This window comes from Podarcis filfolensis (genome assembly GCF_964270895.1).
Source record: "Podarcis filfolensis genome assembly, chromosome: 13".
Lineage (NCBI taxonomy): Eukaryota > Metazoa > Chordata > Lepidosauria > Squamata > Lacertidae > Podarcis > Podarcis filfolensis.
Window position 1 is genome coordinate 36,066,357 of NC_139615.1, and position 15,008 is coordinate 36,081,364.

General features: G+C 49.2%; 2 protein-coding genes across 8 annotated transcripts in view; one reads left to right on the top strand and one right to left on the bottom strand.

Annotated features, from left to right (window-relative positions):
• Positions 1 to 15,008, bottom strand: part of RCN3 (reticulocalbin 3) — a 29,224-nt gene that overhangs the window by 6,341 nt on the left and 7,875 nt on the right. For 2 of the 7 annotated variants that reach the window (XM_083583385.1, XM_083583386.1), the window contains exons 1-4: positions 13,084 to 13,218; positions 8,421 to 8,662; positions 2,274 to 2,467; positions 370 to 542 (exon numbers count right to left, since the gene is read on the bottom strand). In XM_083583385.1, the coding sequence (XP_083439511.1) occupies positions 370 to 542; positions 2,274 to 2,467; positions 8,421 to 8,662; positions 13,084 to 13,203 (729 nt within the window). In that variant the 5' untranslated portion in view covers positions 13,204 to 13,218. Of the gene's footprint in view, positions 1 to 369; positions 543 to 2,273; positions 2,468 to 8,420; positions 8,663 to 12,981; positions 13,219 to 15,008 lie in introns of those variants that run through there. The other 5 variants (XM_083583383.1, XM_083583384.1, XM_083583387.1 and 2 more) reach the window with 3 other exon arrangements.
• LOC310747988 (paired box protein Pax-6-like) overlaps positions 8,601 to 15,008 on the top strand; it is a gene marked incomplete at its 3' end in the record, with an annotated part of 131,241 nt that continues 124,833 nt past the window's right edge. The window contains exon 1 of the mRNA XM_083583478.1: positions 8,601 to 8,682. The remainder of the gene's footprint in view (positions 8,683 to 15,008) is intronic.

Sequence of the window (15,008 nt, forward strand, 5' to 3'; positions counted from 1 at the left end):
ATGCAGGGATACAAAGAGCGACACAAAATGGCTGCCATCTAGGCCTGTGCAGAGCTTGTCTGAGGCCCGGGGCAGTAGTCCCCGGTCGACTGGGAAGCACGAGGCATTCTCGGTATGGCAGTGATAAGTCCGGCAGGGACCCCCAGCTGGCTTAGTCTTCTGAAAGCCACAAGGGAAGAGTCAATTCAGGGCCCTGTAGTTTAACGGTTTATGTGAATTGTAACTCTGAGAGGGTTAAACTACAATGCCCGGAATTCTTTGAAGGGGGAAATGCATTTTGAATGTGCTTTATAAAGGCATAGCGTGTATGCAACCCTAGTCTACCAGAGCCTTCTCCTCCCACCAAGAGTTCACCATCTCCAGCCTCACCGTCACCACAATGTCCTTCATGTAGTCGAACGCTTCAGGGTGGAGGAAGGCCGTGAACTCCTCCCTCGTCGCGGTCATGTCCCCATCCTTGTCAGCTGCCTTGAACCGCCGCTCATCCCGGGCCAGCATCTTCCGGTAGGAGTGTTTGTCTTCCAGGTCGCCAAACTCCTCTCCTAACAGCATCAAAGACAAGAAGTATACGTGAAGCCCAAGGGTGCCATGTCATGCACAGGCATTCCCACTGTGGGGGGTGGAGAGCAAGGGCTTGCATCACTGGTTCTCCCCCTGTTGGGAGTATAGTGCAGCAGGGAGCTATTTCTGCTCCCTGCACGATCTAGAACCCTGACTTTCCAGGGTTCTAAATCAGTGGGATTTTACATGACTAGGTGACAGTCCTTGCTGCAGATGTTCAGCTTTCCCCATATGAACCTGCTAGGACACTGTTAGCATTTCACTCCTCCGTTGCTGGATGTGTGATTGCTATATCACATGGCTGTGTTTACTTTCTAGGCTTGGGAAGTGTGAGAACGGAAGCTAGTCTTATCTCTTCAGTTCTACTGTACTTTCTCTCTCTCTCTCTCTCTCTCTCTCTCTCTCTCTCTCTTGGAGAAGAAAGAGGAGAGACGCCATGATTGCTTTGTGCTGTATATACTGCTTAATAAATACTTAGAATGTACACACCAAAACTCTACTTCGTTTCTGGTGATAAGAGTGTGCACATAGTCTTCAAGATATGTGTCACTGGTGTGCACCGGGACTGATGACTTATAAGTGTTCCAGGGTTGCGCTTCATCAGGAAGACGCCGGAGAGGTTTGTCTCATCCCGGGGGCTGCGTGTGACCCCCTTGCATATTCCAACAGACCCAAGATCATCATCCGAGGCCGTTCTCAAGGGCGGCCCAGAAGGTGACAACAAGAGAACAAGACTTCTCTGTGGTAGCCCCTTGTTTAATGGAATGCTCTCTCTAGGAAGGCCTGCCTGGCACCAACCTTTTCATTGTTTCAGCAAAGGCTCCCCCCCCCCCATAGCTGGGCAGCACCAATGATACGATTGTGCCGTTAAATCTGTTTTTTTAATAATGCTGATGGTTAATGGGACCAATGTAGGCCTCTCTCAACCAGCCGTCAGCCCGTGAGTCCTCTGTGCATTCTGGGAGATGAAACTAGCTTCTCACAGCCAGCCAGCCGGCTTGCTTCCTCAGAGCTGGCACAAAACTGCCAGAAGCAGAGAGAGGCCAATGTTTCACCCTCTCTCCCTCCCTCCCAAGGCAGCAGGCCAGCCCTGGGAGCCCTGGCCAGCTACAACTAGGTTGCTAGCAACAAGTGATGGAGAGCAAGCAGATTAGCTTGAGCACTTGTCCTTGTGCCCATCAGCCAATTTCGCCGGAAACTTATTGGCGTAAACAGATCAGAGAGCATTTGGAGCCTGTTATCCCCAGATAACTGGACATTTAAGACAGAGCCAAGCTAAAATCCCACAGAAGGCCTTCCCCCAACACCAGAGAGGATTTCTGAGATTTTCCCTTTTTTTCAGCTTGCCCTCTTAGAAAGAGGAAAATTCTTCAAATATCCTCCACAATTTTGGTGGGTGCATTCCCCTCTCCCAATGTTCCAGGATGATGTTACAGGGGAAAGCATGAACCAACATTTTACCATCCACTCCAGTTTCTTAAATAATGTAGACATATTTTGGCCTGGGGTCTCAGGCTGCTCCATAACACTACTCAAGACATAAGCTGCTTTTTATATATGCTGCAATGCCAGCCATTCCCTCCTGCTAAACAGCTCTTCCACCTGATTCCAGAGCTGAACTAGAACCTGCCGAAATCTCCCAGCTGGCCTACATCTGCTACACACCCTTCCCACTCTCCTGTGTGTACACACAACACTTCCTCCGCCCACACCTTCATAGTAGCCATAAGTGGCATTCTTGAACTCAGTCCAGGTGATGTGGCCATCACTATTCTTGTCATAGTCCTTCCAGTTCTTGTTCACGTTCTCGTAGATGTAGCGGTTTTGAGTATGCTTGATCCATTCCTTCAGCTCAGGCTGAGTCACAAAACCGTCCCCATCCCGGTCGATTCGATCCACAATCTTTCTGCAGAGGGAAGGTTCAAGAACAAAGAGGCTTAGAGAGCAGGGAAATGGCCAAGATATGTCCATAATACAAATATGAGAAAGGACTTGTTAGATCACTCCAAAGGCCCAGCTCATCTCAGTTGGTCACCCAGTTGCCTTTGAGAAGTTCCAAAACAGGAACTGAACGCAATGGAGCTGTCCCTATTTGTGAGTCCCAATAGCTAGTATACAGAGGACCCCTGGATAGTTAAGTCCAGTCAAAGGCAACTATGGGGTCGCGGCGCTCATCTTGCTTTCAGCCCAAGCGAGCCAGTGTTTGTCCACAGACAGCTTTCTGGGTCATGTGGCCAGTATGACTAAACCGCTTCTGGCACAACGGAACACCGTGACAGAAACCAGAGCGCATGGAAATGCTGTTTACCTTCCCGCCACAGTGGTACCTATTTATCTACTTGCACTGGCATGCTTTTGAACTGCTAGGTTGGCAGGAGCTGGGACAGAGCAACGGGAGCTAACCTGTCACAGGGATTCGAACCGCCAACCTTCTGATCAGCAAGCCAAGAGGTTCAGTGGTTTAGACCACAGTGCCACCTGCATCTGGCATTACCCCCAGCCTTTAAAGATCTGCATTCACTCAGCTTCCATTTTCTAGAGGCAGACAGACCATGTAGCTTCTGCCACGTTCCCAATACACAAAGTAAAAGTTGTTCTCTGACTCTGACAGCCGTCCACCCCGCCTTCCTGTCTCTGCCACTTTGTTTTCTTCCTCCTCTCACCCCTATGCATTTTTTTGGGTTATGGGCAACTCCTGTGATTGGTCAGAGCCAGTTGCCAATCCGAAGCAACTGGGGTCAAAAGCTCTTAAAAATGGAACATTGCCAACATTCTGTCATCCTTCCTTGTCCTTTACCTGCCCTCTGACCACCCAAGATGCTGCATTACTCACGAGGAGGATCCTTGTTTGGTGTGAATGTAAAGCTAGATTTAGCTAGTTTTCTAAAAGTGTTTTATTTTTTTCCGTGCACTGCTTTTCCTTTTCCTTTGCTGCCCTCTTTATTTAGTTAAACTCTTAATTTAAGTCTGAATAAGTTTAAACTTTATTTAAAAGCTCCTAAAATGGCCTGTTAGGGTTCAGCTGCCCACAAGACACTGGGTTCTATCCAATCTCAGGCTGCTTACATACCATGTATTTGAAGTGTAGTTAATTAAGGGTGCTGGGGGTCTAGCTCTGTGAGGGGTAAACTACAGTTACCAGGACTCTTTGGAGGCTTTTAATGGATGGTGTGTACCAGCCTCTATCATACTCACAGTGATACCCACTGCAATTAATGGGCATGTGATAGATATAGATAGAGATGATAGAATCTTATGAGAGTTGGATTCTATCATCTTACTGTGAGTGCTTATGTTTTTGACCTCACAATTTATCTATTTATTTACAGTGGTACCTCAGGTTACATAGGCTTCAGGTTACATACGCTTCAGGTTACAGACTCCGCTAACCCAGAAATAGTGCTTCAGGTTAAGAACTTTGCTTCAGGATGAGAACAGAAATCGTGCTGCGGTGGCGCAGCAGCAGCAGGAGGCTCCATTAGCTAAAGTGGTGCTTCAGGTTAAGAACAGTTTCAGGTTAAGTACGGACCTCCGGAACGAATTAAGTACTTAACCTGAGGTACCACTGTATTTAAGTGAATGGGCATGAAAACTTCAATGCTTTAACTTCAGTGGGTCTTCTGTGAGTAGATCTTGACTGAATGCATCCCTTTCCCCCCTCTCACTACTGTTCCAGCATATCTTTGGTCCTATGCTATTTCTCTCTGGGTCTAAGGAGAGTGGACGAAAGCAAGCACCCTGTTCTCTGGGGGCAGGCAGCTATGTGTTTGATGCTCCCTCACCTCAATAACTCATATTCATCACTTGTAGGCCTTGAGAATGGTCCTTGCATCAAAGTCAGAGGGAGAAGAGCTGGTGGCAGCAAACTTCAGCTCAGAGAGGCAGGAGGTAGTACGTTTCCTGGGAGTGAACTCCACCATTTAGCTAAGCACTGTGTGGAGAAGTACCTCCTTTTGTCTGTCCCCAATCTTCCTACATTCAACTTAATCAGATGGTCCCTGGCTCTAGTACAGTGGTACCTCGGGTTACATACGCTTCAGGTTACATACGCTTCAGGTTACAGACTCCACTAACCCAGAAATAGTGCTTCAGGTTAAGAACTTAGCTTCAGGTTGAGAACAGAAATCGTGCTCTGGCGGCGCGGCAGCAGCAGGAGGCCCCATTAGCTAAAGTGGTGCTTCAGGTTAAGAACAGTTTCAGGTTAAGTACGGACCTCCAGAACGAATTAAGTACTTAACCCGAGGTACCACTGTATTATAACAGAGGGAGAAACCCTAACCCCCCCCCCCTTGTCCAGTTTCTCCATTCCTTAAGATACACAGTATTCTCATCAGGGGTGCAGGTAGAAGGGGCATCTGCTTGCAGGTTAGCACTAATGGGAATTAAATCCCTCATTATCTTCGCAGCCAACCTGTGAGAGTTACTTGTCCAAGGCCACCCAGGGCGCTTCATATTCAAGAGGCATGAAAGAGACTTCAACCCGAGGAAATTTTTTATTACGCTTAACAGCCCATGCTCCTTCCAAGGAGCTCAAGGCAAAGGACACGGTTCTCCCCTCTCATTTTTTTAAAAAATCACCTCAATCCTCTGAGGTACATTAGGTTGAGAGGAAGTAACTGGTTGAAGGACAGCCAAGAAGCATCATAACTGAGGGGTGTCCTCAGTTGTAACTTAACACCCTAACCACACCACCACTTGGATTTGAGGGCATTTATTTATTTATTATCATTATCATAATCATTAATTAATTTATACCTTGCACCTTCCTTCAACGGAGCCCATAACTGGAACCCATAATCAATGGTAATCTGACTCAAGTCTTCCCAGACCAAGAGATCCTAAGGGTTTCAGAAAGTCCTGAGGTAAACTGGAATTTTAGCAGGGGTTCCTCAATTTAAAAAGCCAGTAATGGTGAACATGCTTCCTTGGAAACTAGTGTATCCACGGTTACCAACCTTACCTTGCACACACACACACACACACATGCATGGAGGTGTTTCACAGAATAGCCTCTTAATTCACACAGGGCAAGTGGTGAGGCTCAAAAAGCCAGCCCAGGCCCCTGTACGAACCAAATATGTGGCTGTCAGGGAATCAGGAGCAGGAGCACTGGGGAGAGAGGAATTGGAGAGCGAAGGGGAAGAATCCGAGGGCAGCGTAGGGGAGTATGACAGTGGCCCGAGAGATTCCATGAGCTTCTCCAGCGAATCAGAAGATTCCCAGAAGGGGGCGCCGATGGTCAGGGCAAGGGGGGGTCCCAGGGGGGACGCACCAGAAACAAGGAGCCAGAGGGGAACCCCAAAGCAGCAGTGGAGGATCGGGACCAGTTTCCCCACCAGAGTGTAGTGGGGGGGAAGAGTCACATGTGTCAGGGCCAGCGTCTCCTCCGGAGGGGAGGGAGAGTGAGTCAGGGCTGACCACGCCTCCATCGGAGAGTGGGGGAATGGAGGGGAGGTCAGTTGCAGCTAGCCCACCCGAAGGGGGAAGCAGTGACAGCAGCAGTGAAACGGTTAGGAGGAAAACTGCTGGCTGGGCGCGCGCGCCAAGTTCAAATGTACAGGCGCGCGGGACAGCAGGAGACCCGGATGGGGAACCAGCTCCTAAAGCCCGCCGGAGGGAGGGAGAAGGCTCAGGGGAATCAGCGTCAGAAGAGGCTAGGAAGGGCGAGACCCCGGCGGGCAGGCGGACCCAGAGGAGGAAGGAGCAGTGGAAAAGGTGGAGCAAGGCGAGGGTCTTAAATTGGTGTACAGGGGGAGGAGATTCAGAAGGGTCATCAGCGGTCTAAAGCTTGAGACGTGGGGCTGCGCGCTGCGGGTCTGGAAGTGAAACTGAACTTCAATAAAGACTTTTGTATTTAACCACAAAGCAGCGTTGGTCCTTTGTGAGCTGGGACCTTGGGCAGCTCTGACAGTGGCCTATCATATACCCTGGAAACTTCTAGAATTCACAGCAGTTCCTGTGGCAGACATGTTGGAGGGCCTTAGCACAGGAAAGGCCCGACTTGAGGCAGGACGTTTGAAAGCTACAGCTCTCTTCACTATGCCACACTGGCTCTCCCCGTTCCAGGCAGAATGCCTCACTGCCCAGTCAGTTTTCTGCTCTGCTGGGCAGAAAACCTGATGCCTTAAGGAAACTAGTTTGAAATGGTTGGGAGGTCTCATCTCTAAAATTAAGTTTTGGGCCTCTTTGGAAGAACATCAAAGACTGGCTTAGTGGGAACACAAAACCCTTCTTTGTGCATCCAGATGAATGCATGTGGGCATGAAATGGGGGGGGGGACAAGCAGGTGCGCACGCCCTCCTCCACCCTGGACATCGGGGACACAGACTGCCCACACCCCAAACTTTCCTGCATTGATCAGGAAGGTCTAAAGCAGGGGTCAGTAAACTTTTTCAGCACGGGGCCGGTCCACTGTCCTTCAGAGCTTGTGGGGGGCCAGACTATATTTTGAAAAAAGAGACCCAATTCCTATACCCCACATATAACCCAGTGATGCATTTTAAATAAAAGCACACATTCTACTTATGTAAAAACACCAGGCAGGCCCTACAAATAACCCAGAGATGCATTTTAAATAAAAGGACACATTCTACTCATGTAAAAACACGCTGATTCCTGGACTATCAATGGGCTGGATTCAGAAGGTGATTGGGCCGGATTTGGCCCCCGGGCCATAGTTTGCCTACCCATGGTCTAAAGGGGCTTCTAAGCATGTTGAGCAGAAGACACTGAGATACCCATTTAGACCTTCCCTCTTAACACGGAGCAGGTAGGACCATGTGTTCCCACCCCTGAACACTTTATGCCCATTTACGCATTTGAGGAATGTGTGACAGGACTTCTGCAGCACTCTTTTGTGTGTGTTTGGCCAATAATAAAAGAGAGTAACATGGTGAAAGCCAAGTGCTGTCTCTGGTCAACGCGGTGAAATTTAAGGCACTGCACACTTGTCAGATTGCTGCGTTTTGCATAATGTCTTATCTAATCGTAATGGGGTCTTTGTGTTATGCTATTAAGCAGGAGTGGAGAACCTGCGGCCTTTGAGATGTTGCTGGACTGTAACTCCCCTCAGCCCTGACCACGGGCCATACTGGAGTTCAACATCTGGAAAGGGTCAAAGGTTAACCGCCATATCAACAATGCGCTGGAAGCCATAGTGGCAGGCAAGTGGCAATACAGTGGTACCTCGGGTTACATATGCTTCAGGTTACATACGATTCAGGTTACAGACTCCGCTAACCCAGAAATAGTACCTCGGGTTAAGAACTTTGCTTCAGGATGAGAACAGAAATTGTGCAGCAGCGGCGCGGCGGCAGCAGGAGGCCCCATTAGCTAAAGTGGTGCTTCAGGTTAAGAACAGTTTCAGGTTAAGTATGGACCTCCGGAACGAATTAAGTACTTAACCCGAGGTACCACTGTACTCAGGTGCTCTGAAACTGCCTGCGAATGACATCGGGATGACCCACATTCTGTATCAAGAACACTTGGATTATGCAGCCTGTCTAAATCAGCCTTCCCCAACCTATATGTTTTGGACTATAACTCCCATCATTCCTGACCTTTGGCTGGGGCTGATGGGAGTTGGAGTACCAGGTTGTGGAAAGCTGACCTAAATCAATGCTAGTTAAGGTTGCTTGTTGTGCGAAATTTATTCTGCTTTCACTAGCTTGTGCAGATGTGCAATGTACTATGCAAGGCACTAAAGCCTTACCCATGGAACACAGGGAATGCTACTCATGTGTTCCCTCCCCACTTAACCCATGAGATGCCATCAACCACACACATCTCTAGAAGCTTGCTTCTCCTCCCTCAGCTCCTCAAGATGCAAAATTATTCACCCAACAGCTAGTTCCAATTACCCAAGCCGTTGTTTGCTTTCTTCAGGAGTCAACTGGTCAAACGTTTTGGCATCTTCCTTGCCCAGAAAGGCTTCGTGATCATACTGGAAATCTTGGTTGTCATCGTGAGGGTGGTCGCTCAAGTCTTGGTTATGGTGGACGCGGTCCTTTTTGTCGGGGGGAGGCTTGGCCAAGACCCAAGTGAGACACACGGTCAACAGGCAGGAGGAAAACAGCATCTTCTGCCAAGCAATTGTACACAACTTGGGAACAAGGAAGAAAGGTCAGTAAGGAAATAAAACACACAGGGTGCATATATAAATCATGAGCCAGCCCACTGTGCTCCAAATGCGTCTACATTCCACACCGCTTCCAGGACAGGAAGGTGACAAGGGAATATTAGCCGCCATCTGTTGGCTTTTGGGATCCCATGTGCCCCCCCCCCAGGTTTCACTAGCCTTTACCAAGCGCCAAGCCTTTAGTCTAGCAAGCCCAGTCCTGTGGAACTCCTTGCCAACAGAAGTTTGGCAGGAGGGCCTCTGCTCATTTTCAGGTGCCTTCTAAAAACTGTGCTACTCTGGACTTTCAAATCTGAGATTCTTTCACATCCAGCTTTTATTGATGTGTTTCTTTATTTTCACTGCAATACTGTATTTTTTGGTTGGTATACTGCCTTGTGATATTTCATAGAATCAAAGTTGGAAAGGGACCCTGAGGATCTTCCTAGTCCAACACAGCCCCCACCGCAATGCAGGAATATACAGTTGTCCCATATGGAAATCAAACCTGCAACCTTGGAATTACATCAGCACCACACTCTAACAAACAGAGCTATCCAGCAATATTTTCTTATGAAAGTGCAGCCTGGAAATATTCAAATACAACCTAAAAAAAAGTCAGCCTCCCTGTTTATCCTCTTATTTAAAAAAGGTAAAGGTACCCCTGCCCGTACGGGCCAGTCTTGCCAGACTCTAGGGTTGTGCGCTCATCTCACTCTAGAGGCCGGGAGCCAGCGCTGCCCGCAGACACTTCCGGGTCACGTGGCCAGCGTGACAAGCTGCATCTGGCGAGCCAGCGCAGCACACGGAACGCTGTTTACCTTCCCGCTGGTAAGCGGTCCCTATTTATCTACTTGTACTTTGACGTGCTTTTGAACTGCTAGGTTGGCAGGCGCTGGGACCAAACAACGGGAGCGCACCCCGCCGCGGGGATTCGAACCGCCGACCATGCGATCGGCAAGTCCTAGGCGCTGAGGTTTTATCCACAGCGCCACCCGCGTCCCTATCCTCTTATTTACACACGCACAAAATCAGTCCCGCAATACTTGAATCCTTGTTCCCTGAGCTCCCCCACTACTTTCATTGCCATTTACACCCTGATACAATCCTGCCTGATATATCTTTGCCTCTTAGCTTCACCCCCCCTCCAACATCCAAAGGTCTTCTGCTCCCTCAAAAGGCCCTGTCCCTCCTCCTTCGCTGCCCCAGATACTTTGAACTGCCTTTGAGTACACCTGTCTTGGAGCCACCCCTCTCATTTCATTCAAACGCCCTCTCAAAATCCACTCCCCCCACAAAGCCTTTGGCGCACACCCCTGGTTCCCATGCCCCGCTACAACTCAGCCCATAACTAAGTCTAAGCACGTGTAACTGAAGCAACCTACATATTGCCTCCCGGTTTACCCCTTTCTCCGTCATCTGCCCTGTGTCAATTTTAGCTTGTAAGCTCCTGTGGGCAGGGACCTGTCCTCTTATACTCCGTAAAGTGCAGTATAACTGACTGCTATTCCACTTCCTCACATGCCAGGAAGTCCCATTGCCTACATTTCAAAATCGTCTGACTTAGCTCAGTTGATTGGAGCGTGGTGCTAATAACATTAAGGCTGCAGGTTTAATCCCCACATGGGACAGCTGCATATTCCTGCAGGAGGTTGAATTAAGATGATCCTCAGGGTTCCTTCCAGCTCTCCAATTCTATGATTCTCAATCTTTGCTACATGCTTCACCCCACTACACTCCTTTTAAACAAGTATTTATTTATTACAGTTTCTTCCTATCATCATCATCATCAATCTTTATTACGGTCCAGAGACCCAACAAATTGTTACAAAGCAATACACAGTTCATACAGCCTACCTCAAGGTTAAACAAGCATTTTGTTCAGAATATAGGGATCATTGGTTCTTGCAACCACCGATAAAAACTTTGCCACTGCTAATGTTCTAGCATTTGTCCGGTCTTCCAATAGGAACCTGACGGGAAAGGTACCAGCAAGGGCACCAGTTCAGCCCTGGCTTGCTCATATTTTGCACAGTGCAACAAAATATGTTTTATGGAATCTATGTCTTGAGCACATGAGCAAAGTCTGTTCCGGTAGGGAACTCTTCCTATTATTTATATAAGCATTTAAATATTGCCCTCTCAGAAACGCAGCAATATAATTAAAAACAAAACAAAAGCATCAAAAGCAGGACAAAACAATTACTAAAATGGCTGGCTACTTGAGAAGATTTTTAACAACTGCATAGATCTGTTCGTGGGGGACGGGGAGGAAGGGGGGAGTCTTCAAGAGGTGGCTGAAAGTCAAATGTGAGGATGTCTATGGAATCTCTACTGGAAGAGTCTACATGGGGGCAGCAAACATCACAGACTTCTCAATATTTTCCCAAAGAGCTCAGTACCACATGCATGGTTCTATACCAGAACAAGCACCCCGGTTTCATCACCACAGCGCCCAGAGAGGTAGGGTGGGCTGAATAAGAATGACTGGCGTAAGCTCATCCAATATTCAGTTTTGAACTTGGTTCTCCCCAGTCTCAGTCCAACACTAACCACTAGATTCAGGTAGGTAGCCGTGTTGGTCTGATGCAGTCGAAATAAAAAATTAAAAAATAGTCCAGTAGCACCTTAGAGACCAACTAAGTTTGTTCTAGGTATAAGCACATCTTCAGCTGAAGAAGTGTGCATGCACACGAAAGCTTATATACTTAGAACAAACTTAGTTGGTCTCTAAGGTGCTACTGGACTATTTTTTAATTTTGATTCTAACCATTGATCTCAAACACCATAGATAAGATGCCCTCAAGCTCATCAATTGTTCCCACTCTCCCATACCAAAGAAACAAGGAGTTTCCACCTTCTTTGATTCTGTTTCACCCAGCCATGCACGCAAGTTTCTTTTTTAGAGAGCGTTGGGAGTTTTGACCCACAAAGAGAACCCAGGAGTCCCGGCTTGTAATCTGTTCTCCTACATACATTTTAACCCAGAACACCACTGGATCTCTTGAGCTCTAAGGACCTGGAGTGAGAGATGAAGTTCTGAAACAAGGACTGCGCCTGCTATTTCGAGGGCAAACTAAAAAAAGGAGAAGAATAAATTCAGTAATCCCAGCAGCATAGGGGAACTAGGCCAGTTCCCAACTGTGCTGCCCAAAATACAGAATGTTCAATTCCTGGAGGCATCTGAATTAAAGCTGTCCCCACTTTGCTGGGAACAAAGCTTATTGAGGATGAAAGTGACAGCAGAATCAGAACAACACATTACTTCCTGGGCTGCGGTACAAAGAAGACACATCCGATGCCAAATTATTTAAACCACTAGGAAAAGACAACTTTGGGGCTCGAAACAAGCTGTACACCACTCCACTCCTCCATCTCCCAGTTACTGCTCTTCCCTAACCCACACTGGCAGACTACCGCGCCACTGTGAAATGTGCAAAACTAAAACCGAGCCTTTCCAGATATACAAAGCAACTTGCCTCAGAAGAGAAGCAGAGCTAACATGCCAAAGATAGAGAAAAGGAAAACACAAGCGACTTTCTCGTCCAACACTGCAAAGACTTTGGAAGCCACAAGTTTAAACAAAGACAGTGTCTCAGAATAAGGGGTCACTGGTAACTACACTCCACACTGAAGAAAGGAAGGGAAGCATGTCTAACCCCAGGACAAAAGGGGGGGGGGATTGGCATCTCACATCAGGAAACGGGCCGGATGGAGAAGCGGGCTATACGGCAGGGGTAGCCAACGTGGTCATCCCTGACTATAGGCTATGCTCGCTGTTGGGAGATGCAAGACCAACAAACTCCCCGAAGGCACCACGTGAAATGTCCGTGGCATAAAGGGTGCGGGTCTGAAGCAAACTTCTGGGCCAATACAGCCCCCCTACGCCACCCCCAAAGAGTGCCTTAGCAGTGCCCTCTCCTTTAGCCCAACCTCAAGCACCAATTCTGACCCAAGAGCCGCAACAACCCAAGGCGCAACGCAGCCACGCTGCTCTTTTCCGAGGGACACAAGGGGCTAGTTGTGGGGCAGGCGGGGGAGGGGGAAAAGGGAAATCACAATTCCTTCCGTCCACCGCGGCATCGCGGTAGTTTGCAAGCTCAGCACCTATCAGGATGCCCCGACTAATTGAATCCGCCGGGCATTGCACCCTGCAAAAAAGGAAAAAAAGCACAACCCGTGCATTACAATGCCCGCGTGTCTCCAACAAGACAACACGCGTTTTCCGCTCCCTATTAAAGATTCCCCCCCTTCCTCAGGGTCTCCAGCAGGCCCCTTCCCCTCTCCTAAGTCGAGGCGCCCACCTCTCCTCCGCGCCTCTGAGCCCCGCTTGCATGCAACCCCGCACCCCACAGCCCCAGCATCCAAACCTCTTGCAAGCGCGCCTCTCCCCTCGCCCAGCTCACCAGCAGCAGCAGCAGCCCGCGCGACGGATGCTCCCTCCGCAAGTGCCGCCCCGTCTCATCTTCAGCCGGGCTGGTGTCTCCCCGCCCCGCCCTCCTGCCCGCCAGGGCGACGCCCCCCATCCCCGCAGAGCCCAATCGGAGGCCGCCGTCGGCCCAGGGGCGTGGCCGAGGGGCTCCGGGACTGGCCGGCCGGCGCCACGTTGACACAAAGTTCCATTCTTCCCACAGTTTTTTTCCCCTTCCTCCGCCCCCCCCCAAGTTACAGCAAGGCAGGGCGGGCACTGGGATGCTCCGGGCGCCCCCTCTTCTTGTCGACCAACGGCAGAAAGACACCTACCCCGCCGCCACCCCCCAGGGCTGCTCCAGCCCCAATGATCCGCCGCCGCCCTTTAATCCCCCCACCCCCCCTTGGCAATCGCTCCAGGGTTTCAGTAGGTACGAAATGTGGCCCTGGGGCATATAAAAGGGCAGCGTGGACGGGTGGGGCGGGTGCAGCCTTCAGCACAGCGACCTTGCAAACCCCATTGAGTGCAGTCATGGAAAAATCACGGAGCTGTAGAGTTGGAGGCGCTCGCCAGGGTCATCTAGTCCAATGCAGGAATCTCAAATTAGTTTTGGCTTTTCCCCGGTTGCGTGGGGCTTAGAGATACTCAGGAGCCCGTTAACTTTCAGCTCCCATCCCTAGATGCCTCCCTTTCACCTCCCAGGAAGTTTTGCTGCCTGAGGCAAAGGACACGATAAGATAAAAGTAAGCACACACACATCAACCTGATCTGCACACATTGAAACTGATCGGCTTGGCATTTTAACCTTACTTTGACACTGGCACCGGGAGCGGCCTGAGTCAGTTCATTGGTCTGTGATGTCTACTCTGACTTGCAGCAGCTCTCTAGGGCAGGGGTCAGCAAAGTTCTTCAGCAGGGGACCGGTCTACTGCCCTCAGTCCTTGGGGCTGGACTATATTTTGGAGAGAGAAAAAATGAATGAATTCCTATGCCCCACAAATAACCCAGAGATGCATTTTAAATAAAAGCACACATTCTACTCATGTAAAAACACACTGATTCCCAGACCGTCCGTGGGCCGGATTTAGAAGGCGATTGGGCCGGATCTGGCCCCTGGGCCTTAGTTTGCCTACCCATGCTCTAGGGTATCAGGTTCAGAGTTTCTGGGACCTTGTGCATGCAAGGCAGAGGCTTTACCGCTGAGCTAGAGGCTTAGAGGGAACAGAGCAGGGGTTACCACCTGCCCCCCCAGCATCCAGCAACCACCCAACACTTAGCTCTCCTTCATAGTAGGAATCAAGTCCTTGCCATCATAAGTCAAAGGAAGGAAGAGAGGTTTGATCTGAATAGGTTTAGGTGGTGCTTAAGTCTGCATAGAATAAGTCAGATATTTCTGTAGCATTTACCCGCTGCCTTGTGGGACATCTATGGGAGGCAAAACAGCTAAGGATTAAACACTACACAAATCCAGAGTGGAGTCCCTAAGACGGTTGGATGGTGCTTTGTAAACCTCCCTCCTGCAGCCAAGCTGGTGCTAAATGTATTGCTCTGCTTTCCTTTGGAGCACATCAGCGAGGCTGAGGGGGGGGGGGTCTTGTTGTCTGGGCAGCCCAGGACCTCCATACACACTGCCCAGGCGTGCACCCCCGAGAGATCACTTCAGTGCTGCAAATGCATCAAAAGCAGTGCAGGAGAAAGACTATCTACAGAAATATTGTAAAATTAATGAATGTTAGAATGATGTTGGATAGAAATTAAGTGGTTTCCAGCTGCAATGCTTTAAGAGAATATGAAAAAAGGGTTATAAATAGGTAAAAACATAATGGTAAGGATTTGCTGAACCAACAATTTGAAGTGGAATACAAAAAAGGGAGGTAGGAGGAGGTCTGGGAAACAAGCTAAAGGAAAATAAGCAATGGA